Source organism: Rhineura floridana, chromosome 3 (genome assembly GCF_030035675.1).
Source record: "Rhineura floridana isolate rRhiFlo1 chromosome 3, rRhiFlo1.hap2, whole genome shotgun sequence".
Taxonomy (NCBI): domain Eukaryota; kingdom Metazoa; phylum Chordata; class Lepidosauria; order Squamata; family Rhineuridae; genus Rhineura; species Rhineura floridana.
In genome coordinates, this window is record NC_084482.1 from 198756459 (window position 1) to 198782437 (window position 25979).

The window sequence follows — 25979 nt, forward strand, 5'->3', positions numbered from 1 at the left end:
CATCAACAGCCTAGAAACTTAAGTAAACTATTTCACAAACAAGGAACATGTTTCTAGTTTAGGGAGTTTCCTCCCTGAGCTGCATCTTCGTTCAAAATGGCACCATCTAACCCACATTCTGCTTCATGTTCCTGCTTACGGCTTCCCATTTCTATGCTTTGTTGCTGGAAAGCAAGAATTTAATTGGAGAAAACAATTTAGCTTTTGTAATCTGAAGCGTTTCTTAAATTTATTTTAATCTTCAACCAAAAAAAGTAGCTATGGGAGTCTACTGGTCGGTACCCTGGGAGTTGTCCTGTGTGTTCCACAGGTTTCCACATTGTGCCCCATGCTATGTAATATCTATATGAAGCTGCTGGGAGCTGTCATCAGGAGATTTGGAGTGAGGTGTAATCAATCTGCAGATGACACGCAATATCTGTTACATCTGAATCAGGAGAGGCCATTGAGGTGCTGGACTAGTGTTTGAGGCAGTGATGGGTTGGATGCAGTAAATGGAGGATGAATCCTGAAAAGACAGATACAGTATATTATGTGTCCAGAGCTGTCATAGCTGGGACAGGTCTGCAGCTTAGGGATTCTCCTGGATCCATAATAGTCAATAGAGGCTGAGGTGGCCTCAGTGGCTAAGAGTGCTTTTTTCCAGCTCCAGCTGGTTCGCCAGTTTTGGCCCCTTATGGCCAGAGAAGACTTGGCCACAGTACTCCATGCTCTGGTAACTTCTAGATTGGATTATTGCAATGTGCTATATGTGGGGTTGCTCTTGAAGACACCTCAGAAACTTCAACTGGTCCAAAATGCAACAGCCAGATTACTGGTTGGGGTTCCTTTTAGATCTCATATAACTGCTGTTTAAAAACAGCTGCATTGTTTGACAGTTTGTTTTGAGGTGCAATTTAAGGTGCTGGTGTTTAAAACCCTAAATGACTTACATCCCAAGTATCTGAATGACCACTTCCTTCCCTACTTCCTCTCAGGGCCCTTTTGGTAGTTCCGCCACTCTCAGAAGCGCAGGAGGTTGTAGTCCAAGAAACAGCATTCTCTGTGTCAGCTCCTAAGTTGTGGAACTCCCTCCCCCCCAAGGTGCATCTGGCAACCTCAATGTACAGCTTTAGATGAATGCTGACGATGTGCCTCTTTACCTTGGCCTTTGACACTTGAGACATATTTTCAGGACCCACCCTGTTTTGTGATTCTGGCTGGGGTTTATTTGCAATTAATTTTAAGGCTGTTGTAACCCATCCTGTGACCTTTGGGTGAACGGGTGGACAAAAAATACTAACACCAACCACCACCACCAAATTCCTTTTCAGTTAGGAGGCTGTGGTACACTCCTAGCAGCGAATCTGTTGCAGGTGTAGGGAACCTGTGGCCCTCTAGATGCTGCTGAACTGCAACTCCCATCAGCCCCAGTAAGCATGGTCAATGGCAAGGGAAGACAGGAATTGTTTTCAGCAACATCTGGAGGGTTGTGGCTGTTTCTGCAAACACCCCTAGAATAGCACTGGAATAGTCTGGGATAAGGACAGAGACTTGGCCTTGCAGCAGATACAGCCTTTAAAATAAATCTGAGGTTCTCTCTAATGTAGGTAAGGTGGCAATTTCTGCCCCAGACTTGTGGATGTCTGGAATTTCAGAAGGTGCAGAAAGAAGCCCCACAGATGCTCTTGGTTCCCCACCTTCTGCTCTAGATGTTTTCTCTTACACTCCTTAGGGTGGAGCGCCCCCTCCTGGAATACACAAGAAATCCTCATCAACCGCTGCTGACATCAGAATGATGTAAGACTTCACACCGTGTTAGATCACTTTATTTTACTTCAGGCAGTGCATTCTTGAGAAACAGCGTATGTTCTGTGAAGCACTCCAGCATGCTCTAGAGGAGCCAATAACTTCACACCCAGAATGAACACACAGCCACAATCAATGTTCACCACATTAGCTCTCCTCCCCAGGAATGAAACAATCAGAGGCTCCCCTCACAACACTCCCTTTCTGAAATAACTGACAGCTTCCCCCCCTTCTATCTCTCCCTATTCCCTGCTTCCACTGATCAAGTGCAATTTCATTTTGTCCAGCATCTCTTCATTTCTGGAACTCTTGATGTCGATCAGGCGCAAGGGGAGTTCAGGTGGGAGGCAGAAGAGTCTGGCCTGGAACTGGGAAGAAGCAAAGCTGTCAGAGCTTTTTGCAAATCCTCAAAAGGGTTTTTTGAAATAGTAACTTTATTCCCAAAGACTCCTGTTATGGGGTAACAGATCACTGCTAAGTCTGTTATAGCAAAACCAAGTTTATGTTCTCTGGAAATATTTTCAGCTCTTACCAATTCATTAAGACAGACAGGTGTAGGGAACCTTTGGTCCTCCAGATATTGCTGAACTACAACACCCATCTGCCCTAGCAAGCATGGCCAATGATGATGGGAGTTGCAGTTTAGCAACCTCTGAAAAGCCAAAGCCGCCCCCTTAAGTTTTCTAAGAGTTCGGCATCACTTTAAAAAGATTAAGCAGTGATTCTGTACCCATTTAACTTGGGAGCAAGCCTCACTGAACTCAGTGTGACTTATGGCTAAGTAGGTAAGTATAGGATTGAGAGGTAAGGGCTACATCCAGACTAAGTTAGTTGTCACAAGGTCAAATTGAAAACAGTGGGAAAAGATAGCAGTAGGCTCAGAGCCAGCCAGGCCAGGCCCTGCACTCCAGCAGGCATGCGACACATCTGACTGGACACGAGGCAGATGCCAGGGAGAACTATAGTACAGTGTTTTGAGGACAAACATGAGAGACGTGTTTGGGGAAGGGCCATAGCTCAGTGGCAGAGCACCTGCTTTGGATGCAGAAGGTCCCAGGTTCAATTCCTGTCATCTCCAGGTAGAGCTGGGAAAACCCCGGTCTGAAACCCTGGACAGCCACTGCCAGTCAGTGTAGGCAATAATGAGCTAGAGGGACCAACGCTCTCTCAGTATGGCAGCTTCCACGCTTCTTAAAGATGGCCCCTCTCCTGACGTAGCCATTTGTGCCACGTGCCCTTCCTGCGGCCTACATTATCCTATGTCCTCAGGTGCAGTGGAGAGGAGGATGCTGTCCTTTTACTGGCATTGAAGGAAAAGTCAACTTCGGGTTCAGTTGGCTTCTGTACATTAGATGATCTTATTGGGGAAGGGGAAAAAAGAGAGATGAGCTTGTCCTTCACCTTCAAGCAGCCAAATGTCTTTGGCTGGCCCCAGGCTCTGCTAAAGAATGTTACTTTTCCATTCCGACAATCTATACCCCTCCCAACCACTTACTTTGGCCCACTGGAACCTGATTCATTCTTTTCAACCAGCAATCTTGCAGCTTCTGCAGGATCCGGTCCTTCTCCTTTGCCTCCCACAGAGCTTCCTGCAAGGAATGAAAGGGATCATGTCAGAACCAGCTGTGAGCCACGTATCTCAGGGACTTCTACTTTTTTGGTCTGTGGGCACTTTTGGATTTTTGAGCAAGTAACATGGACGCCATCCCCTCTGGTCACTTCTCTCTCCTCTCCTCCAGATCAGTTCTCCCCACCCCTGAAAGAAAGTGCACACATACACTCTTCTCTTTCCCAAGCGATCTGGGTAAAAGTCTGGTAGGATTAACCTGAGCCTTGAAAAGCACATAGAGCTGGAAGAGGAAGTGGGAAAGAGTGTCACTCTTCCAACTTCCACCTTCAGCTCCATGTACTTTGAGGGAGAAAAAACGGTAACCACCCTCACTTCCTCATTACCAAATGGGCAGTGAGGCGGTGTGTGTGTGTCAGAAGCTTTGTAGGCACCAGGGGAAGGCTCCAAGGACGCCATTGTACCCATGGCTGCCACACTGGGAAGTCCTGTAGATGAACCTGCTCAGTCATAAAATGCAATCCATATTTCTTGTTAGTCATAAGGCTAACTATGTGGGAAACAGCTTGCTAGATCTTGGGACAGAATAAGAAAATCAGCTTTTAAAGCGGGCAGGAAATGTAATGCTGAACTGAGCAATAAGGAAGAGATGCTAATGGTTGTACTTAGTCAGAAACAATTTTTAAAAACCCTTTTATTCCAACACAAGGATGCTAAACAAAAGAAAATTGGAAATGCAGGGCTAGTTCTTTACAAACTTTGCTAATGGAATATTTAATTTGGGTCCATTTTAAAACTGAGGGTGGGAGAAGACTCTGCTCAACAGCTCTGTTCAGTGGAAAAGTGCAAAGGAAGGAACTGGAGTGAGATCGTCTTGATTGTATAATAACCCTAAGCAAGGAAAGGGCTGGTGTACACATACAACAATTTTGAGCAAACAGAATTTTGAGGAGAAATTCTGGCAGGCCCTGTTCCTCCTCTTGACTCGTTTTCCAAGTCTTGAGAGCACCGTAGATTCCTGTTCTCCTAGGAGGCCTTTGCATAGCTCACCTCCAGGACCCGCTCCTTCATATCCTCCATTCCCCGGAGCCGGGCCACTTCTGTGCGATGCGCCTCCAGCTGCGCAGCTCCCTGGGTGAGTTCTGCCTCTGCTTGTGCCAGGCGCCTGCGCAGCTTTTCAACCTCCTGAGCCCTTTCTCGGGCATCCTGGGAATGCTGGCACAGCTGCTCCTGAAAAGAGATGGAGAACGTTGAGAATTCTGTCCTCTTCATTATGGCCACCACCTCATTGGGGTAGGACAAACGTCAGGTTTGCAGGATCTACTCAGAGGTACAGTAAACAAAGCTCTGTTTACCTGAGCCAGATGTAAAACAGAATCATAGAATAGTAGAGTTGGAAGGGGCCTACAAGGTCATCAAGTCCAACCCCCTGCTCAGTGCAGGAATCCAAATCAAAGCATTCCCGACAGATGGCTGTCCAGCTGCCTCTTGAAGGCCTCCAGTGTCAGAGAGCCCACTACCTCCCTAGGTAATTGGTTCCATTGTCGTATGGCTTTAACAGTTAGGAAGTTTTTCATGATGTCCAGTCAAAATCTGGCTTCCTGCAACTTGAGCCCATTATTCCATGTCCTGCACTCTGGGACGATGGAGAAGAGATCCCGGCCCTCCTCTATGTGACAACCTTTCATGTACTTGAAGAAATAGTAACTAGCTGAAGAGGTGGAGCCAGATGGCAAAATTATCTACATGCCAGGACCACATCCTGCAGGGGTGGGGACATTTTTTTCAGTTTGAGGGCCACATTTCCTTCTAGGCAACCTTGGGCTACTTTCTACACACCATCACAGACACCCCTCTATCCTCCAACCAGACAAGCACGAGTCATTATTAGAGTTCAAGGACACATTGAAGCCAGGCAAAAACATTCCGGGGGTGTGGTGTGGGGAGTGAGCCAAATGGAGAGCCCTGGAGGGCCTGGCCTGCGGACCTGAGGTTCCCCACTCCTAATATATTGGGACGATCTGTACATACAAGTACAAATCTACATCTAACAGCCTAATTCAGAAAGTGGGGGCGGGGCAGGTGGAGGAAGAAGCAGCTTTTTTTTTGCTTCTGTTCAATAAGAGTCAGAAACCCTTGTCAAGCCATTTATTTATTTGCTTATTTGTTACATTTATCCCCACCTTTCCTTTAAAAATGCCCAAGGTGGCCAACATGAACAGAGGACATGTCCCATTCATTCCACCGTTGTCTGTGCAGCAGAAGTTTCTGGTGGATTGTAATCCTGAGAGTACTTGTATTTTGTGCACGTCTGTAAACACTTAATTGAGCCCCAACCACGTGGATCTGATGGACCTTGTGACTAAAACATCACTAGCTCACGCTCTGTATGTGCATATACAAAGGAGGTGTTTGTGTAGATAAAATACTAATACTAATATGCACATTGAAATACCTATTGCATTTGAACACCCCGCCCCATCTGCTTCTGCCCTAGCTGTGAAATTATATTTTTGTAAAATCTTTGTTTAAAAAAACGAATCAACAATATAAAATAATCTGCATTAACAATACCATAAAAATGGCTTTGAAAAAAATCAAAGAAGAGCATATAAAAACAGGCAGCCAATCAAAAACACAATTAAATTTAGACAACAAATGAAAAACAGAGCAGGAGAAGGGAGAAAAATATATATTAGCCTGTTAGGCCAAATGGCTTTGAAAATTAAAGAAACAAGATGATTTTTGCCCACTGACAGAAAGCCTTTAAAACTGCAGCTTGACCCAACTGCTGCAAATCAAGCTACTGTTTAAAGGCATAGAAGTGCGTCAGGGTGGTGTTGTTTTTTTTGTCAGCAGACAACCTCATCCAGAAGGCAGGAACAGCATAACTTTTTACTGAGCAATTTGGCAGAATATTTTATCTTAATAAGTTAAAGAAGGGGTGGGGCTTTCTTCTCCCCTCCACTCAAAATAAAGTTAAACACAAACATTCAGAAGAGCCTGAAATAAACAGGAGGTAGCAAGCTCCCATAGACCACCTCTCACCCCCACATCTCTACCTGCAGTTTCTGTTCCCTGGCGGCAGCGGCATCTTCTACTGCCTGCAGGTGTCTTTGCCACTGGGCTCTGGGCTCCTCCTGTGTGGCCAAGGACCGGGCCAGCAAGTCTTCCTTTTCCTTGATTCGCTGGAGAAGGCTGGGGCAAAAGTCAGGGCTGCCCAGAGAATTTGCAAGGGCCTTGAGTGGAGGAAAACATAAGAGATTTTTTAGGTGAGAGAGAGAGCGCATGGGCGTCTGCATCTAGCCACATCTCTGCATGTCTCAAGCTGGGCTGCCTTTTTGCAAGAAAAAAGTTTGCACAACCAGTCATTAATATTCCCAGGCCTTTCCAAATACTCCAAATACGATGAATAAGGTTGACAGCAAGGATGGAAGGATCTGCCAATTTCAGATCTCCCTGTTTCTATGTTTTCCCCAGTCTTAACTTCAGTTCATATTTCTACAGGAATTTGCAATTTAAAAAAAAAACTCATTAAAATTCTTCAGCATTTTAGAGCTAATTTCTCATTACACATTTATGTGTGTAAGGTCTGACTAATGTGCGATTTTTGCAAGCAATTTCCCCTAATACAATGCATTGTTCTATGCTATTTTCACGAATATATTCATTTTTATGCACACTTTCCCCTAATATATGCAATTTTGTAAACGCTGTTTGGTTGAAGAAATAAGCACCAATTCTGAAGGAACTTCCGCCATCTCTTCCCCACGTGCCCCCCATGTACCCCACCCACATCTGCTCTGAAGGGTTTGGGGAACCACCAGAGCAGATGGGGGGGGTAGTGCACAGGGGTGCACAGGGGGAGGAGTGGGACAGGAAGTTCCACTGCACAAGTGGAAAACATTCCGCTCGTGCAATGACTTGGCTGAACTCAACCCCGTAAGATACAATTATTAAAAACAGTTTTAAAAAATGACAATCATAAGATACCAAAAACCCCTAGAGGCTGGGGTGGGAATGTGGAATCTACACAGGGCTTCTGAAGGTTTGGGAAAACAGATGAGTCATTGCCATGTGCTGGAAGCTGTGACGCCCTTCCCTGGCTCTCCCTGTCAGGTTCCTACCTGCTCGTGGCTACTGCCTTTCACTAGGCACCACCAGGGACTCCACCAGTCCGGACTGTCCTTTTTTATGGTTTCTCTCTCCGCTCTAGCACAGATCACAATAGATCCCCCTGCTAGGCAGCACCACCAGTCACGTTCTACAACCAATGTTCCCAGAGACCTTGCCTGAGTCTCTCTATCCAGTTACATTTGTGACTGTGTGCCTATGCTGTTCCCAACCCCCTTGTATCAATGCAGATAACTCATAACTCGGGGTTGCTCTGGATACTTATAATGTTATCTTCTCCTCTTCACTGCTGCCACCATTTGTTACTGTTTCCCTTCAGCCTTGGTCATTACCTTACCCTCCCTTCTGGTCTGTGAAACCCCAGCCAAGGATCAGGCCTCCGGTAAACCAAAATAGTGTTTATTAAATATTAGAAATAACAAGATTACTTTATAAAGGCACATAAGCATACGGTTTCATCTATTCCTGTGATACTTGTCTTAGTATTAATCCGAACTCCACACTCTCCCCACATCCACCTCCAAACACCCAGCTCCAAACACCTCTCAAACACCTCTCAAACCCACCAACGTCCACCCAGATTCAACTGTCATTCTTCCATTTATACTCTCAGCCATTCAAACGCTCAGCCAATCATCCAGCATTCTACTGCTCATCTACTCCCCCCTTCTCTTTCATTCCACTTACCATGTATTTTCTATACAAACAGCACTTACCATATTTACATTAATACAGGAACATCACAGAAGCCCATCAGCCTCATGGCCATCCACAGCTCCAGAGGAAAGGAGCTCCACAACTGGGGCACCACTACAGAGAAGGCCCTACTCCAGGTTCCCACACAAGTGGGGGGGGGAGTTGGATTACATGGCCTACAAGCCCCCCAACAACTCAATTATTCTAGCTCAGCCTTTGCCCAACCTGGTGCTCTCCCAATGTTATGGATAACAACCCATCAGCTGGGGCTGTGCTAGTTGGGGCTGATGGGATGGTCATCCAAAACAACTGAAGGGCACCAGGTTGGCAAAAGCAATTCTAGCATGTGGTATAATGTCTTTTTAAGATTCATGAACTGCTGACCAGCCCAGCACAGGTGAGAAGCATTTAATCAACCAAGTGCTTTGTCTAGTGTTCCATACTCAGATGTGTGAAAGGAGAGTGTGTTAGTCACTGAGAAGAGTCTTCTAATATGCTTCCTTGCCCTTTCCTGCTGACTGGAGCTAATCGGAGTGAAAGGAGGTAAGTCAGCCAGTGAGACAACTCTTCTAAGTAGCTAACACCCCCCCCTTCATGCTTATTGGCTCTAGGGCATTCTGTTGTTGTGGGAGAAGACATTAACAAGGATCTCATTCTCAGCCCAGCAGCAAAAACAAAAAGGTGTGCAACTGTGACTACAATGAAGGGACCTGCACTTCTGAATTTACCAATATACTAGTGGGCACATCAGAATCTAAAGCAGCAGTGGGGAACCTCTGGCCCATAGGCCTAATTAGGCCCACTGAGACTCCCTGTTTGGCCCACAAGGCTGTTTTGTACAAGCCCTGCCCACCTGCCCATCACCTGACATCACATAAGACACCAGGTGCGGGGCAGATAAAGGTGCGGCTGATTGGCAGCCCCTGCAAAACCTCATGTGCAAAGCTATGGCCCACCATCTGTCAAACCTGGCCTATGTGGACTGAATGACAAAAGGATCCCTTTGGCAAGAGAATATCTGCAAGTTTTGGGGGGCTGAAAAGTGGGATAAAAATTCTTTAAACAAACTATAGGATATAGCCCTTCATGATCTGTACTACTTCAGATTGCAGGTAGGAGATAGCACATTTGCTTCCCACAGGATAAATATTAAAAATAAAAATTCCTGTTGCTTCCCACAGGTTAAATATTAAAAATAAAAATCCCTGCTTCTGGAATGCTAGCATATTAAGGAGGTAGCCATATCTTCTCTGCATTTTGTTACATTTTTCATGTGTTGAGAATATTGACATAGAATCACATGGTATTTCTGATTATGCTGTTCAGCCCCAATGCCTCTGTAGCCATGAGGGCTAGAAACTCAGGAGTAGCTACCTCCACATCCTTGGTGCTACTGGTGAGCGCTTCCTGGAGGGCTTTGATTAAGGCTTCCTTCTCTTGCAGAGCCAGGAGCAAGGTTTGGTCACGCTGCTGCCAGGATTCACGGGTTGAGGTACAGAGGGATTCCAGGCGCTGGATCTCCCGATCCTTCTGATGCAACACCTCACGTAAAGCCTGGCGGGGCGGGGGGAAGAGGGACAATTGCAGAGAGTAAACAAGGCTGATAACTAGACAAAAGCAAGGCCCAGAACAGAACCAGGCAGCCCCATTCTCATGGATCCTCTTTTGTCCTAGACAGGAGCCATAGTATCTGAGGTTCCATCTCCTAGCAACCATAACATCCTTACTGCTAACCCAGCAGACATTTTGTATTGAGGATTGTCTGTCTACCCCTGGAAGAATCCAGATTAATTGGCCGCAGCAACAAGGGACCATAAAAAAGTTAAAAAGTCACATGATGCTTTGTTAATTAAAATAAAATTGTGAAAAACAGCTTATATGAAGCAAGAACATTGGCAAGGCCTACAATTGGTAAAATGAAGTGGGAATACATTTCCCATAAGGCCACAAATCCATACTGCTCCCCACATTCTTCTTAAGGCACGGGGCAAGGCTATCTCACATTTATCTAGCAATAGAATGACTTTGTAGCCAAGAGGGGTAGAAGCTTAGTTGTTGGTTATTTTTCTAAGGAAAGGCAAAATTCTGAGAATTCTGTTCCAAGCTGTCACACTTTATCCAGAATTCCAGTTGTGAAGAAACATGGCAAAAAAAAAATCACCGGCGCCGCTCACAGGAGAGGCCAGGACTTCAATTATTTTTCTCATGGTAATGCACCATAAATAATTTCCCTTTACGTTGCCCTTAATATTGGGCCCTCCTCCTTTGATCGCAGTATTCCTCTCTCCAGTCATACATGCAGGGTCTCTTCTCCAGTGCGGAGGGCAGTGCTGAGTCTTGCCAAGTCGGTGTCTTTATCCTTCAGGGCCTCCTGAAGGTGCCTCAGTTCTTGGTGCACCGACTCGAGCGCCAGAAAGTGACTGGACAAGGTCTTCTGTGGGGACAAAGAGCAACAGAGAAGGAGAAAAATGAAAGGAAGACTCAGGTGCTGCCTTGCACTGAATCAAACCAGCAGCCTCCATATGGGGTAGGAAGAAGACAGATCAGGATCAACTGGGAGATCACCAGAGGACTGGCAGTAGATCAGCAAGAGCTTTGATTCCAGAGGGATAGTCTGTTGCAGCAAAAACAACAAAGGCTTCATACACACCATACATTTAAAGTGTATGGCTTCCCCTAAAGAATCCTGTGCACTGTAGTTTGTTAAGGGTGCTGGGAATGGTAGCTCAATGAGGGGCAAACTACAATTCCCAGGATTCTTTGCGAGGGGGATTCATATGTTTCAAATATGCTTTAAATGTACCTTTATGACTAACAATTTTATCATGGCATAAGTTTTCATGGTTCACATCCACAACATATAGCTAAAGCCCTCTTATACCACTTTAACAGTTATGGCTGTCCTCAAAGAATCCTGGGAACTGTAGTTTGTTAAGGGTGCTGACCTCACAGAGCTACAATTCCCATCACCCTTAAGCAACTACGGTTCCCAGGATTCTCCATGACTATTAAACGGTACAAGACGTATGGAGTGTGATCCTTAGGTGTGTCAGGTGTGTATTCTAGCATCCCTGACTCCATGCACTCAGGTTACCTCTAAGGCCTGGTCCCTTTCGTTCAGGCGCTGGGCCATTTGCTTTATCAGGGCTTCCGACGTAGAGGGCTTGACACCTGGAGCTCCAAGGGACTGCAAGAGGACAAGACAGTCCTGGGGAAGAGAAAGAGGGATACAGAGGAGAGCTCTGTGAGGCAGCACCCAGGGAAGGGCCTCAGATGACAACTGTAGGGTCCAGGGAGGCTCATACTCCTCCGGGTGCCTACTCCAACGGAAGCTCAGAGGGTGGCAACAAGGGAGAGGGCCTTCTCAGTGGTGGCCCCAACATTATGGAATGATGTTTCTGACGAGGTGCGCCTGGTGCCAGCACTGTTATCTTTTTGGCGCCAGGTCAAGACTTTCCTCTTCTCCCAGGCATTTTAGCATGTGTTTTAAATTGTTTTTATATTGTTTTAAATTTTAAAATTGTGTTTTAAATTGTTTTTAAAATATGTGTTTTAAATTGTATATTTGTTTTAATGTTTTTGATTGCTGTAAACCACCCAGAGAGCTTCGGCTATGGGGCGGTATACAAGTACAATAAATAAATAAAGGGAAAGGCAAAGATATCAGGGGTTGTGGCAAAAGCAGCAACCGCACTCAGGCTCTCCATCTACATAAGAAGAGCCCTGCTGGATCAGGGCAAAGGCCTATCTAGGCCAGCAACCTTTTCTCACAGTGGCCAACCAGATGCGTAAGGGAAGCCCACATCTCTCATTCATTCCTTTCACCCACTTGAGAGGTTAGAGTACACCGTTCATGGAATGCCAATCATTCCCTCTCCCTCTCCCTCTCTCTCCCACTCCCCCTTACCTGCAAGACCCCCTCCTTGCTCTGTAGACACCTTGTCAGCCACTGAATCAGCCGCCCGTGGCTATTATTCGTGGCTTCCTTTGCGTGTGGAATTCCAGCCTCCTATGCCAGGGAGAAGTGGGCGGGAGGGGAGGAGAGAAAAATGAGCAAACAGGACAGATTTGGCTGCTTTTGTACAAATGTTGGTGTAGGCCTTAGAGGGTGGAACAGAAAACACATAGAAATAGCAGCCAGATACAAATGTAAAGAGGCAGGGCTGGCCCAGCATCTAGAAAGCTGTTTCATATCGAGTCTATTCCGCTCGGTAACGTTGACTCCGAAATCCTGTGCAGCTGCTGCAGTCAGGTGGGAGCTTTTCCCAGCCCTATCTGGAGACACCAGGGGTTGAACCTGGGTCCTTCTGCATGCAAGGCAGATGCTCTACCACTGAGCTACGGCCTGACATTCTGCTACCCTAGGAATAGGAAAAGAGGGTTCCCCCTCGCCCCCTCCCTTATTCTACATACAGAAGCCAACCAGAGTGGCAGTTTTATCTTACATCAACACTGGAGACAGGACAGCGCTCTCCAACAGACTCTCATCACACTAGAAATCATGAACATCCAATGAAGCTGAATGTGGGAAGATTCAGGACAGACAAAAGAAAGCACTTCTTTGCACAGAGCATAGTTAAACTGGAATTTGCTCCCACAGGAGGCAGTGACAGCCACCAACTTGGATGGTGTTAAAAGAGGATTCGATACACATGGAAGATAAGGCTATCAGTGGCTACTAGCCACAATGGCTATGCTCTGACGTCACAGTCCGAGGCAGCATGCTTCTGAATACCAGTTGCTGGAAACTGCAGGATGGGAGAGTGATCTTGCACTCAGGTCCTGCTTGTGGACTTCCCATCGGCAACTGGTTGGCCACTATGAAAACAGGATTCTGGATTATATGGGCCATTGGCCTGATCCAGTAGGGCTCTTCTTATGTTCTTACCCAATTGTAGTAGGCTAGCTTTGGAGGCATATGCAGCTCGGTCCTCCAACACCCCACTACCTCTCTCTCACTGCTCTGCCTGTCACAGGCTTGCGGCCCACTCAAAAGCTGTGATGTGCTTCCAGCACCAGCACGCATCATGCGAGCATAGCAATGCATGAGCAAGCATGATGCCTGCTAGATCACATGTGCCCGGCGGTCTCTCTCGGGACAGGAGCATTGCACATGTGTGCTGTCAAGACCAAGAGAAAGCCCAGGCCCAGGTAGAAATCGCTGCCATCAGGGAACCAGCTTAAGAAGACAAAAATGGCTCAGGAGGAACACCTGATGTGTGTGTGTGGGGGGGGTAACAGAGAGGGGGAGGAGGCATCTCTCCAGCATCCACTGTCAGAAAAGGCCACCTCACTGCCCACTGGTAGGACCGTCTCTGAGAAGAGAACTCCTACATCTTTATTCGTTGGCAAGAGAATATTGGAAGAGCCATAGCTCAGTGGCAGAACATCTGCTTGGCATGCAGAAGGTCCCTGGATGAATCCCTGGCATCTCCAGGCAGGGCTGGGAAAAGATTCCCCTCTCTAAAAAGCTGGAGAGCCACTACCAGTCAGCGCAGACAATACTGAGCTACTGAATCAATGGTATGACTTGGTATCAGGCAGCTTCCTAGGCACAGCTTGAGATGTGGGAGCCAGGAAAAGGCCACAGTGGCCAGATTTCCTTCTCCAGCCCAGCTCTCTTCAGCTCAGGAGCTCTGTCCTTTACTGGAAAATGCAGAAGGCCGAAAAGGGAAATGGCTCTACCTGACTCGTATCCTCTCCGTGCTTCTCCTGGAAACTCCTGAGCTCTTCTTCAGCAGCCTCAAGACGTTGCTTCAGGTTCTCAAAGGCTCCTTGGACGTCCCGGTGCAGCATCAGCCGAGGGTGGCGCTTAGGGAAGGAAGACAGATTACACTGGGAACCAGGAGTCCTGCACTGACAAATTAACATGAATGAGGGGGCTTGCTGAGTCTCAAGGCCTGACCTGGAGTTGCAGGGGGTTTGCCACCTTCTTAGGGTCCTGGCAGGAGGCAGGAGGAGTAAAACCTCAGGGTTCAGGGCCAGAGTCAAGGGGGCAGGCTTGTTTTTGCTTGGAACATTCTTTTGCCATTCACTTCATTCCACACAAACCCCATGTCCTTCAGGTCACACCCTGGTAGCATCCTTTGCCCCACTAAGCTCCTCCCCACTGTATTTTATCCGCACAACAACCCTGCAGGGTAGGTTAGACTAAGAGACAGAGACAGACTAAAGGTCACTCAGTGAGCTTCATGGCTGAGCGGGGATTGGAATGTGGCTCTTCCCAGTCCTAGTCTGATAAGCTAACCACTATCCCATATGTTTCAGATTGCCAACTTAAGTGTTCTTTTGCATTTTCAGGATCTGAATTTGACTCTGTAATACAAGGAGGACTAGTTCTGCACATATGACTTTAAGGGGAGCCCAGTATGCAACACCTGTGAAAAGTGAATGGCTGTGTTTGCATATAATACTAAGCCATGGTTTATTTAACAAACCCACAAGTCAACTCCGAGATGAGCAGATAAACCGTGGCTTGCTTCTCTAGAGCTTGGTTTGTTTCTCAGCTGCTTGCGCCTTTGTAATTTGGTGGGTGTTCAGGGTGCAATGGCAAAACAGACCACGTTAAGCAAGGCTGTTGGGTCCAGACATAGCACTCGTTAGCAACAAACCATGATTTATAAGCCGACAACAAACCATGGCTTCACATCGTGGGGTGTTGCCAAAAAACAAACCATGGTTAATCTGATGGGCTGGGCTCAGACATTCAAACAAACCACACTTGGGCTAAACAAATCATGGCTTAGCATTATGTGTGAACCAAGCCAATATAGGAGTACAGTTCACACTCAGGCCAAAGATGTTGCAAGTACGCAAAATAGTTAAGCCAGTCCTGCTGCCTGGATTCTTGCGAAGGGATAGCTGGGCAGAGTCCTCAGAGAAACTTCACATTGTCTCTCTTACCTTCGACTTCAGTGGCATAAACTCATCCACTATCTCTTCATATGCTTCTTCTCCCAAAGGGCTCTCTCTCTGTGGTGTGGACATTCGCCTGTTTCCTGTCAGCACTGGGATCTTGCTGCCCTCCGGTGCTCTCAGCCGCTTCCATCTAATGCCTCTCAGCGCCCTCAGTGCCTCCCAGGCCAGATCCATCTCTGGCAGCGTATCCAACGACATCATTGAACACGACTCGGCATCCCCCAAGCTCTGCGATCGGAAGGAGGCTTGAGAGCTGATGTGGTGGACCGTGGGCATGCTCTGAGACTTGTCCCGGCAGAGAGGGAAGACAGGAGACAACATACCCAGCCGCCTCGGGGTCCGGCACACCCACTCGTAATCAGAGTCCTTCACCCGGAGCCCGTGGCAGCTGTGGCACTGACGGTTCCGGCATGGTGTGCCAGGCCGGCTGCTGTCGGCATCATTTGCCCAGCACTCGTATTCCGAGAGGGCCATGTCATCCTGCAGGAGATGCTGGTAACGCACATGTGGCAAATCTGCGATGCTGACAGAGATCTCTTGGCCCAAGTAAGACAAGGAGTTGTCATCACCTGGGAAATGCCGCGCATGGATGTGGCGCAGGGAGCGGGCCAGCTGGTCTTTTTCTGACAGCAGACGCTGGAGGCGGTCAATAGAGAGGGCCTGCACCCGGGCAATGATGGTATCAAAGCGGTACACCTGGCTCAAGGCCTGTGCACATTTCCCACACAAGAACTCTCCACAGCCATCACCACGCTGAGGTGGCTTTCGGCTGAGGACATAAGACAACAACACCAGCAGGTCAGGGCGGGAGCTGCCCCCGCTATGGCTGAAGAGCCATCGACGATGATTGCCACGCAGCACTGTGCCACAGAGGCGGCAGAAATTGTTGGGACTATCCATGAATTCAGAGATGAGAAACAATAGAAGGAAATCCTGTATTCTTAGGTCTTCTCAGATTTTCTGAACCCCATGCAGTTCTGGCTATAAAATACAAGAACTAGAATTTCTGCAACTGTAAAGTACCTTCTCTGTATTCAACAACCTATGCATCTAAACCTAAGAACAGGTGAGGTTTCTGGAACAGATTTTCTGGATCATCAAACTCTGTATTGATTTCTCTCTACAATTCTAAATATAGTTTCCTTCCTATAGTCATAATCCTAGTACTGCCTAGCACTCATTTCTGGAGCACATTCCTCTTACTGGATCACTCTCATTTCCTATTTGATTTGTTAATCTGAACCTCTTAGGTCTAGTCTGCCTCTCCAACAGAATCCAAAAACCAGTCTAGATTGGCTTCCTCTTGATCAGTGTCTGCTCTGGGCAGATTCTAGGCCATTTCTAAAATCAGGTTATAAAAACCTGACTACCCAGAACTCCTACTGAAAAATAGCCAATCTGATCGGAATATGAACTAGCTAGGATTACATCCAACAAACATCTAGAACCAGCATCTAGATAATTACAGTACACAGTTTAAAGCTGCATTTCTCCACTCCAGTTCTAGAAGGCTTGGATTTGCTAAAGCCTGTTTGCTACTTCAAAATGCCCCTTTTGTGATAACTACCTGAATCTCAAAATATCTGTCGCAAAATATTAATAGCCACACTACAAATTCAAAATTTATTTCAACTAGCTGTACTGGCTGTGAATCTAGAAGACTGCTGCATCTGTTCAAGACTTCTGTTTCGTCATACTATCCAGAATTGTATGTGCTTTTAATCCAGAATATGATTCAATAAGAGATTTGTGAATTAACTGGGGTTTGAGGGAACCTAGAGCCTAGGATTCTTTTATTCTAGTTGTAGAGTAAAATCTTGGGAGAATCCTGGAAGCAACTGGGCACACAAATGATGCAAATTCTAGAATAGCTGCATTATAATTCTGGAGTCGTTGATATGAGTATTTCCAACTGCAAAAACTTTACAGGGCGAGTTAATTCTGATCAGCTGAAAGTCTGGATATCTTCCTCCTTGTCCAGATTGCAAGATCTTCTTGTTTTGAATCTTTTCCTAAAACAATAGGGGGGGGGAACTGATCAAATACTTTTATGAACAGCACATTGCTACCCCATAGCATAAAACTACCTACAGTATCAGAGGAATTATAGCGCTGGTCATCAGTTGCTAAGGATCATGAGCAGAGGAGTGCTATTGTGCTTCTGTCCTGCTTATGGGCTTCCCAGAGGCATCTGGTTGTCCACTGTGAGAAAACAGGATGCTGGACCAGGGCCACATCTGCACTACACATGAAAAACAGTATCATATAGTTATGGCTTGCCCCCAAAGAATCCTGGGAACTGTAGTAATGAGAGTTGCTAGTAGACACCCCCCAATCCCCTCACAGAGTTGCAGTTTCCAGGGTGGTTTAACAGTCAATCCCTGTTCCGAGGGAACTCTGGGAATTGTAGCCCTGTGAGGGGAATAGGGAGTCACCTAACGACTCCTGGCACCCTTCACAATCTATAATTCCCACGATTCTTTGGAGGAAGCCATGCTTCTTTCAAGTGGTATGATACTGCTTTATATGTATTTTGCAAATGGGGCCTAAGTAGGTCTTTGGCCTGATCCAGCAAGGCGTTTCTTATGAGCCATTTCAAGTCTTGCTATGAGGCAAGATTTGGTGTGAGGCCATTTTGAGGAGACAGTGCCAGTGGTGGGGTGTGGGGAGGATGTGGGGAGATGGAATGAAGACTGAACTGCAGCACCCCTCTCCCTGTTCCCCTGTCCCTTGATGCTACAACAGCAGCTCTTCCTCCCCACCCACCCCCTCCGCTGCCATTCCTTATTCCACCCTCTCTTTCCTGCTCTCCAGGTAAGTCCCTACTTTGTTTCACGATCAGCCAGCCACCATCTTGTATGCAGAACAGGAATACTAGAACTGGCCTACCTTGCTAGGTTGCTGTAATAATTACTGAGGTAGTACTTCCACATAAGATGTACAACAATTGTAGAGACTAAGTATTATTATCTGTGAATTAAGGCTTATCATGTCAAACTTTGGGAACTGTTGTTATACGGCACAGTATGGGAAAAGAACTACCTACTGCTGGACAACCAGCATGGCTACCACTGCACTGTATATTAAATGTGTCTGATAGCTCATACAATTTTTCAAGATTATTGTCTGCCAAATTCGCCCACATGCAAGAGGCTGTTGCACACAGTAGGTGACATACCAAGTATTTTGGTATTTGAGAGAGAGAGAGAATGTTTCTATTCCTCCTGGTTTTTAAACTACTCTAAAAATTACAACTTGAAGGCTGAAATCAACACAAGTCAGTAAACGATATAAATTCAACAACAATGTCACAGTCATACATATATTTCGATCACTGAATCAGGTCTTTTTTTTGCAGCAAAACTGGACTTTGCAACAGCGGTACGTACATGTGTATACACAGTACACACACCACTTTAATCCTAGGTATAAAAGCAAAACTTATTTGTTTACACTCTCAAAGACTGGGAAAATGCTTCTCTCTGGGTGTGTCTATTAAGAAGCACAAAGGACAGACAACACCACATTTGCTAGAATCTGAGCGCAAAGTCACACATTGACACACTCTTCCCAACACCAAAAACCATTATGGCTGCAATGTTTATTATTCAGTGTAAATTAAACTTCTTTAAAAAACCATGATCTTTAATTAAAAAGAGTAAAACTTGGCCCCGATTAATCAGGCAGCAGAATTACATAAATAATCTTTTCAATACAGGTATTCAAAGAAGTTCAGGTGGGAAGCCCCAATTTAAAAGACACACAGGATCCACCCCCTTTCTCTCAAGTAGAGGGGCTGCCTATTCTCAAATGCATGGGGGAAAACAGATGTCTTGCACGATCCTTCAGGTGTGTTCCTCATTGCATGCATACAGGTGCTGGGAAGCCATGGCCAATCATTAATTCCCTCTGTGTTTATCTGTATATAATGTAAGCTAGTATAGGGCTATAACATAAAATAATATAAATACAGGTTGTAGTATTTTTTCTCTCTGCAGAAATGCTCTGCCAATGGAAAAAACACCTGAAGAAGCATCAATCCACAAGAGGCAGTGACGGCCACCAACTCAGACAGCTTTAAAAGAGGATTAGACAAATTCATGGCTGTCTAGTGAATACCGGTTGCTGGGAATCACATGCAGGGAAAGTGCCGTCACATTCAGGTTCTGCTTGTGGGCTTTCCCGGAGATGTAGCTGGTTGGCCCCAGTGAGAACAGGATACTGGACTTAGATGGGCCTTTGCCCTGATCCAGCAGAGCTCTTCTCATCAGCCAGTGCCAGTCTCCTGGAAATAAATCCCCTTTTTCAAGCATGACAGATGGGCTGGTGGCTGCAAGATGGTTCAGAAACTGCAGCTTGTGCAAAATGCAGCGGCAAGATTGGTAACAGGGACCAGATGGTTCGAACATATAAAACCGATTCTGGCCTGCTTGCATTGGCTGCCTGTATGTTTCCGAGCTCGATTCAAGGTACTGGTTTTAACCTATAAAGCCTTACACGGCTTGGGACCACAATACCTGATGGAATGCCTCTCCTGATACGAACACACCTGTACACTACACTCAACATGCAAGGCCCTCCTCCAGGTGCCTACTCGGAGGGAAGCTGGGAGGCTGGCAACAAGGGAGAGGGCCTTCTCAGTGGTGGCTCCCACATTATGGAATGATCTCCCTGAAGAGGTGCGCCTGGCACCAACACTGTTATCTTTTTGGTGCCAGATCAACACTTTCCTCTTCTCCCAGGCATTTCAGCATGTTTTTTTTAATTGTTTTAAATTTTTAAGTTGTGTTTTAAATTGTTTTTAAAATATGTGTTTTTTTTTTTTTCAATAATTTTTATTCAGATTTTCATAAAACATACAAGACGAAATCATAAAACATTCAAAGACAAAGAACAAAATCAAAAATAGTTAAACAAAAAAAAAAAAAAAAAAAAAAAGCAAAAATAAAAAATAAAGAGTAAAATATTGACTTCCCATTTGTCAAAGATCAAATCAGTTATAAGTCTATAATATATAACAATCCTGTCTCTTAAGTCATATTATAAAATCACTTTCCTCCAGTAGTTATCTTACTTAATCATCAAATCTCATAAACATTACTTTATTCTTTCCACAAAAAGTCAAAGAGAGGTTTCAATTCTTTAAGAAATATATCTATCAATTTTTTTTCCAGATAAGCATATCGATTAATCCATCTCATTACTAATTATGATAATCTTATTGTCATAACCATAGTCAAAATAAACATTTCAATTAATCCATCACATCAGAATCTGTTAGGTTCAGTAATTTCAGTAGCCATTGTTCTATTATCCCTATTAGTTCCATTTTCCATCTTCCATCTTCAGTAGTCTTGTTAAGTCCAGTAATTTCAGTATCCAATCTTCCATTATCAGTATTCCATAATAATCTTGCTGTCAAAGCCATAGTCATATAGTAAGAGTCTGATGGGAATTACCTCTATCCCAAATATTTTCTTGCCATCCATTCTAAATAGGTTGCTGAAATACTGCTGTAAAATCATATCTCTGTTCTTTTTTTCAAAATACACTGGGTCATCTCTTGAAAGTTTTTCCATTGTCACATGGCTGCAGTTAATTCCATAGATTTTCTCTATAATGGGCTCCATCACATCATTCCAGTCCAGAAGATTATCCATGCCATTGATAACTTTATCTCTAGAATCTTCATTAATTTCTTCAGAGATAACATTGAGTTCCAAACAATAGATTCCATTTCTAAAGTCCATAGACTCCAAATCTTTTCCCTGTTCCACGTTTGTTCCAATCTCCGGGGTCTCCTCTCTCACAGGGACCCCTGTTCCAGTCTCCAGGGTCTCCTCTCTCACAGGGACCCCTGTTCCAGTCTCCAGGGTCCTAAAGTCCATAGACTCCAAATCTTTTTCCTGTTCCACGTTTGTTCCAATCTCCGGGGTCTCCTCTCTCACAGGGACCCCTTCCAGGGTCACCTCTCTCACAGGGACCCCTATATCTTTAATCTCCTGCGTCATTTTACTCAATTCAATTTTCAGCTCCTTACAACCCTGTCGCAGGTTTTGTTTCGTTATCTCAATCTCATCCATTATTTTCTGAAACATAGTTATTTCCATATTCTCAGCCACTTTCTTAATTGCCATTTTAAAAGAAAAATATAGGAAAACCACTTCTTATTTCAGCAACAATTGGGTTAATACTCCAAACTTGGTGACATCACAGTATAAACAAAGCAGACAGCCTTATCTCTCCATGCTTAAGTAAACAAAATGCAGTTCCCAGGATCGAAACAATTAATGGCGGTCGTCCGAAAACAGATTCGTCAAAATAAAATAGACCAAAAAGAGAGTAGTCTCAGACAATATAATATTCTTCAAAATAAAAATCTGGAATAGAAATCCCTCTTCTGTGTATATCTTTAGAATGCAAATCCAGGACAGCTTTTTGCAACAAAAACAGAGATAAGCTATTAATTAGTGAGTAGCAGAGAGAAGTTATGGCTCCCCAGTGAGATGTCAAAAACCGATCAATCTGGCAAATCTCTTTAAAACAGCAACAATTTAAGTCAAGTAAAAGAAAAATATAGAAAGAAGGGTGCTTGCCTGTTAGTGCGTTCTCTCTTAGAAGATAAGATGAACGTTCGCTTTATCAGATAGAGCTTGTTGTTGAAAATCCGTCCCACCTTCGTCGGCTGGACCTCGTCCCATAAATTAATGAGATCTGGTCGTCCCAACAAAAATAGGCTTTGAGGTTAATCTCTTCGTTTCTCCCTACCCGGGAGAAGTTTAATCAGTCAAAAAAAAAAAAAAACTGACTGATATATCTGAATAAGCTTCTTTTGAGGCAGGAGCCCGTCTCAAAAGCAGGCACAGGCTAAGTCACCCTTCCCGGAAGTCTAAAATATGTGTTTTAAATGTGTATATTTGTTTTTAATGTTTTTAGTTACTGTAAACCACGCAGAGGGCTTCAGCTATGGGGCGGTATAAAAATACAATAAATAAATAAATTCAGAGAGCAGAAGATGGCAACCACTGGAGCCAGGAATTACATCTCTGCTCTGCCTGTGGATCAACACGTTCAAAAGGAGAACAGGGAGAAACAGAAACAGCTGGTGATTGATTTTCTGAGGCAGGAAGGGAGAGTAAGCCACAACACGTCTCTCACACACAGAAACAATCTTCTTGCTCCAGGAAACAGCTACCCCAAGCAAAGGTACATACAGACAGAATAAGCTGAGCTTCCTTCAATTTACAAAACCAACAGGAATAACAAGGAATTGTGCCGCACCTTAAAAAAAAAGATTAACCTTTTTAAAATCAAAAGACACATTTTTGCAGGCCTGGAAACCCACTTGCTCAGATCAGCATCTGACAAAGCAGGTTCCAGCCTGTGAAAGCTTCAATTTGTCAATTTGTTAGTCTTTTTTTAAAAAATGCTGCAGGGATTTCTAATCTAAGAGATTAATAACAACCACTTTTCTGGAATTTTGCCTTCATTTTCAAGCCTCACCCCCCAGGAACCAGCAATAAAGCTGATTCATTCCAGGTCAGACTCCATTTACTGCTAGCCCAGTATTGTCTGCTCTGACTGGCAGCTGCTCTCCAGGGTCACAGGCAGCGAATTTTTTCTTTTAACTGGCCATGGCAGGGATCGAACCTGGGACCTTCTCCGTGCAAAGCAGGAGCTCTTGCCACTGAGCTACAGGCCCTCCTCTGCAAGCTCTGAATGGCAATCCCATTGCTATCCTCTCTCTCTCACACACACACCCAAAAACCCCAAACTCTCCACTAAGACATAGGAATCTGCCTTATACTAAGACCATCGGTCTATCTGGCTCAGTATCATCTACCCTGACTGGCAGCAGCTCTAAACGATTTCAGGCAGATGTTTTCCCCAGCCCTCCCTGGAGGTGCCAGGGATTAAACGCAGGACCTTCTGCATGCAAAGCAGGTGTTCTACCACCGCTCCTCCAGTCCTGCTAACTGAGGTCCTTTTTTTTAATCGGAGGTGCCGGGGACTGCACGTGGGGGCCTTTTGCATGCCCAACTTTCCTCCTCAACAGGAGGGAACCCAGGGCGCCCTGGTAAGAAGATGCATTATTTCTCCAGTCCAGGGTGGCCTTTGCATCCCCTTCCACTCTTTTTTGATCTGCTCGCTCAGCCAGCGCAAGCCTCGCTGGGCAGCTCCCAGCAAAACAGCCCCCCCTTCCAAACTCCCTTAGATCCCAGGCTGCTAGGCTCACCTGGGGGTGGGTGGTTGCAATATCCCCCCCTTCGCTGTGACACACAATCTCTTCTTTACCGGCTGTTCTCTTACCTTTCCGCCACTCCACCCAGAGCAAAGGGCAGGCGAGCTTCGAGCACACCTGGCAGACACCTGAGCCTGGAGCTCCGCCTTCCAAGGGAGGGGCTCCTACTCCGGCATCCCAGACCGGTTCTTCCTTCGCTAAGCCTCTCCCGCCGTCATCAGGCTTCCCCTCCTCCATGCAGGAAGCACCTGAGGTTCGGCTCACTTATCTCTCGTCCTTCCCCCGTGTTCCTAAACAGGCAGAAACTCACCCGGTGAAACTTTTCCCGTCACATCTTCATGCGCGGGGGGGGGGAGAAGCTGCACCTGACCAACTACTGTTTGTCTGACCAAGTGCAGGAGCCTGTCTGTCTCCACCAAAGGAAAGCGGTAGTGCTAAATAGAAGACTTCCCACCTTTCCAAGGACCGGGCAATCCTAGCTCCCAAATTCCGCCAACCCCCGCCGGCTTTTTGGGGTGCGTTTTCAATCACATCTCACCAGATTCGTATTCGCCTCACATGTTTCAAGCACATGTTCCAACCCACCCCAAAGAAACTTGGGAACTGTTGTTTATCCCTCACAGATCTACAATTCCCAGCATTCTTAACAAACTAGGGATTGCTTTAAATGTATGGTGTGTACGAAGCTAGCGTCTGTAGCTTCGGTCCCTCCCGGCTCAAGCCTCCCAGCTCCTCCCCCACCCCATAAAAAGAACCACCCCCTTCCCACCCCTTTACCCACAGTCAAAGGAACCAGGAGTCCCGATTCCCACCAGCAGATCGGCCCGGTGCAGATCGGCATTGCCAGAGAGGCCCCCCCTTTTTTGGGGGGACGGGTCTGGCTTACCTTTCTGATACTTCCTCCCCCCCCCCGACAAAGTTCATCCCCGTCCTCTTTCCCTTTAAAGGGCATCTTCTGCCCTCTTCCTTGCCTTCCGAATTAATTGCCTTGCAACAAGCCACTGAAACGGACCATGTGATGATTTGCAGTAAAAGGATTTGCACTGGCTAATCCAGACGTCGGCCAGACGCCTCTCCCGGCAGGCTCTGTCTGGCTGTCGAGCTGGGCTGGCGGGCTGATCCCTTTCCCGAAGACGAGTCTCGCCGCAGAGCGGTGAGAGCAGGAACGAGCAGGACGCCGGGATCCTCTTTCGGGGTGTCGGGAACGTCCGGGCTGAAAGTTCTCCAGCAGTAAAAGTTCCCATACTCGACCGCTAGGGGGGTGTCGCGGCGCAGTTTTGTATCCTCCCAGGGGACTAGTTACTTACCTGGGGGCAGGCTTACCGAGGGCGTCGGGACAGCGTCTTGTGCCACGTCGCAATCTTTTTTCTTTTGTTGATTTGGCTTCAGCCACGTAAACCATCCGTGCTGAACCTTCTCACACTCATACCTTCCCTGCGAAATTTCCATTCATTGATAAGGCATCGTTGGGGCTGCGTGCCTGGGCCATCTTGCCAGAAACATAATGGTATTTTCAGAGTCTCAGCCAGTGTGGTGTTGTGGTTAGGGTGTTGGACTACCACCTGGGAGACCAGGGTTTGAATCCCCACACAGCCATGAAGCGCGCTGGGTGACCTTGGGCCAGACACTGCCTCTCAGCCTCAAAGGGAGGCAATGGTAAACCCCCTCTGAATACCGCTTACCATGAAAACCCTGTTCATAGGGTCGCCATAAGTCGGGATCGACTTGAAGGCACTGCCCCCTCTTTGCATCCCAAAAACCCAGGAGTCCTGACTTCCCCATCATTCTCCCTGCCCCCACAAAAAATCCTCCATTCCGTCTGTCTGTTTAGGAATCAATGCAAAAGTTTTATTTATGCTCAACTTTGCTTTTGTTTTTACTCGTGGGTTATTTGTATGGAATCTGACAGGCAAAAATGGTTGTTGGCTTTTTAAACCGATCCATTAAACAGGGCAGGGAGCCAGGACACCTGGGTTCCCTGGGAGGGCCTGGGGAGCGTTATTCATGGGTTAGAGCAACTCATTGTGCAAGTGAAGCTGCCCCATCTCAGAAAGCCTTTGCCTTGGGTTTGTGTGTGTGTGTTTGTGGTTTGTTTTAGGGTGGGTTTTTTTGTAATTATAAAAAGTGTTGGACCTGAGAATGATGATTTAGTAATAACATGTAGCATCTATGAAAGCACCAATTTGGAAAATAGAACTTCTCCCCCTTCAAAAGACTTTTTAGGGAGGGGATTGGGGGAGGTTAGGAGGAACTGCCCTTCTGCTCCCAATTTAAATTATTTTCTGCACCATTTAATTTTTTATTTTATTTTTATTTTATTGTTACGTTTATATTCCACCTTTTCCCCAAGGAGCTCAAGGTGGCATGCATGGTTCACCTGCCTCTCCGTTTTATCCTCACAACAACCCTGTGAGGTAGGTTAGGCTGAAAGACAGTGACTGGCCCAAGGTCACCCAGTGAGCTTCATGGCTGAGTGGGGATTTGAACCCTGGTCTCCCTTGGAGTGGGACACACTCTAACCACTATGTCACACTGGCTCTCCAGTGTGGACAGGACTATTGCTGGGCCCATGGTATGAGAGCCAGTGTAATGAAGCAATGAGAAGGTTTGGTTACAACCGGGGAGACCCAGGTT

At 46.0% G+C, this 25979-nt stretch overlaps 1 protein-coding gene across 4 annotated transcripts; it reads right to left on the reverse strand.

The window, feature by feature from the left end:
- Window positions 1-1792: 1792 nt before the first annotated feature.
- LOC133381042 (rootletin-like) lies at window positions 1793-24558 on the reverse strand. Of its 4 annotated transcripts, XM_061619459.1 has the most exons (12): window positions 24358-24558; window positions 23414-23635; window positions 15089-17115; window positions 13871-13996; window positions 12093-12194; window positions 11280-11393; window positions 10482-10619; window positions 9560-9739; window positions 6418-6594; window positions 4406-4585; window positions 3284-3377; window positions 1793-2156 (listed from the first exon to the last, which is right to left on the reverse strand). In XM_061619459.1, exons 3-12 carry the CDS (start codon window positions 16001-16003, stop codon window positions 2125-2127), a joined length of 2058 nt encoding a protein of 685 aa, XP_061475443.1. In that variant the 5' UTR covers window positions 16004-17115; window positions 23414-23635; window positions 24358-24558; the 3' UTR covers window positions 1793-2124. The 4 variants fall into 4 exon arrangements, with proteins under 4 accessions (XP_061475443.1, XP_061475445.1, XP_061475442.1 ...); XM_061619461.1 differs by lacking the exon at window positions 23414-23635; XM_061619458.1 differs by lacking the exon at window positions 24358-24558 and having other exon boundaries at window positions 23414-24015.
- Window positions 24559-25979: the final 1421 nt, after the last annotated feature.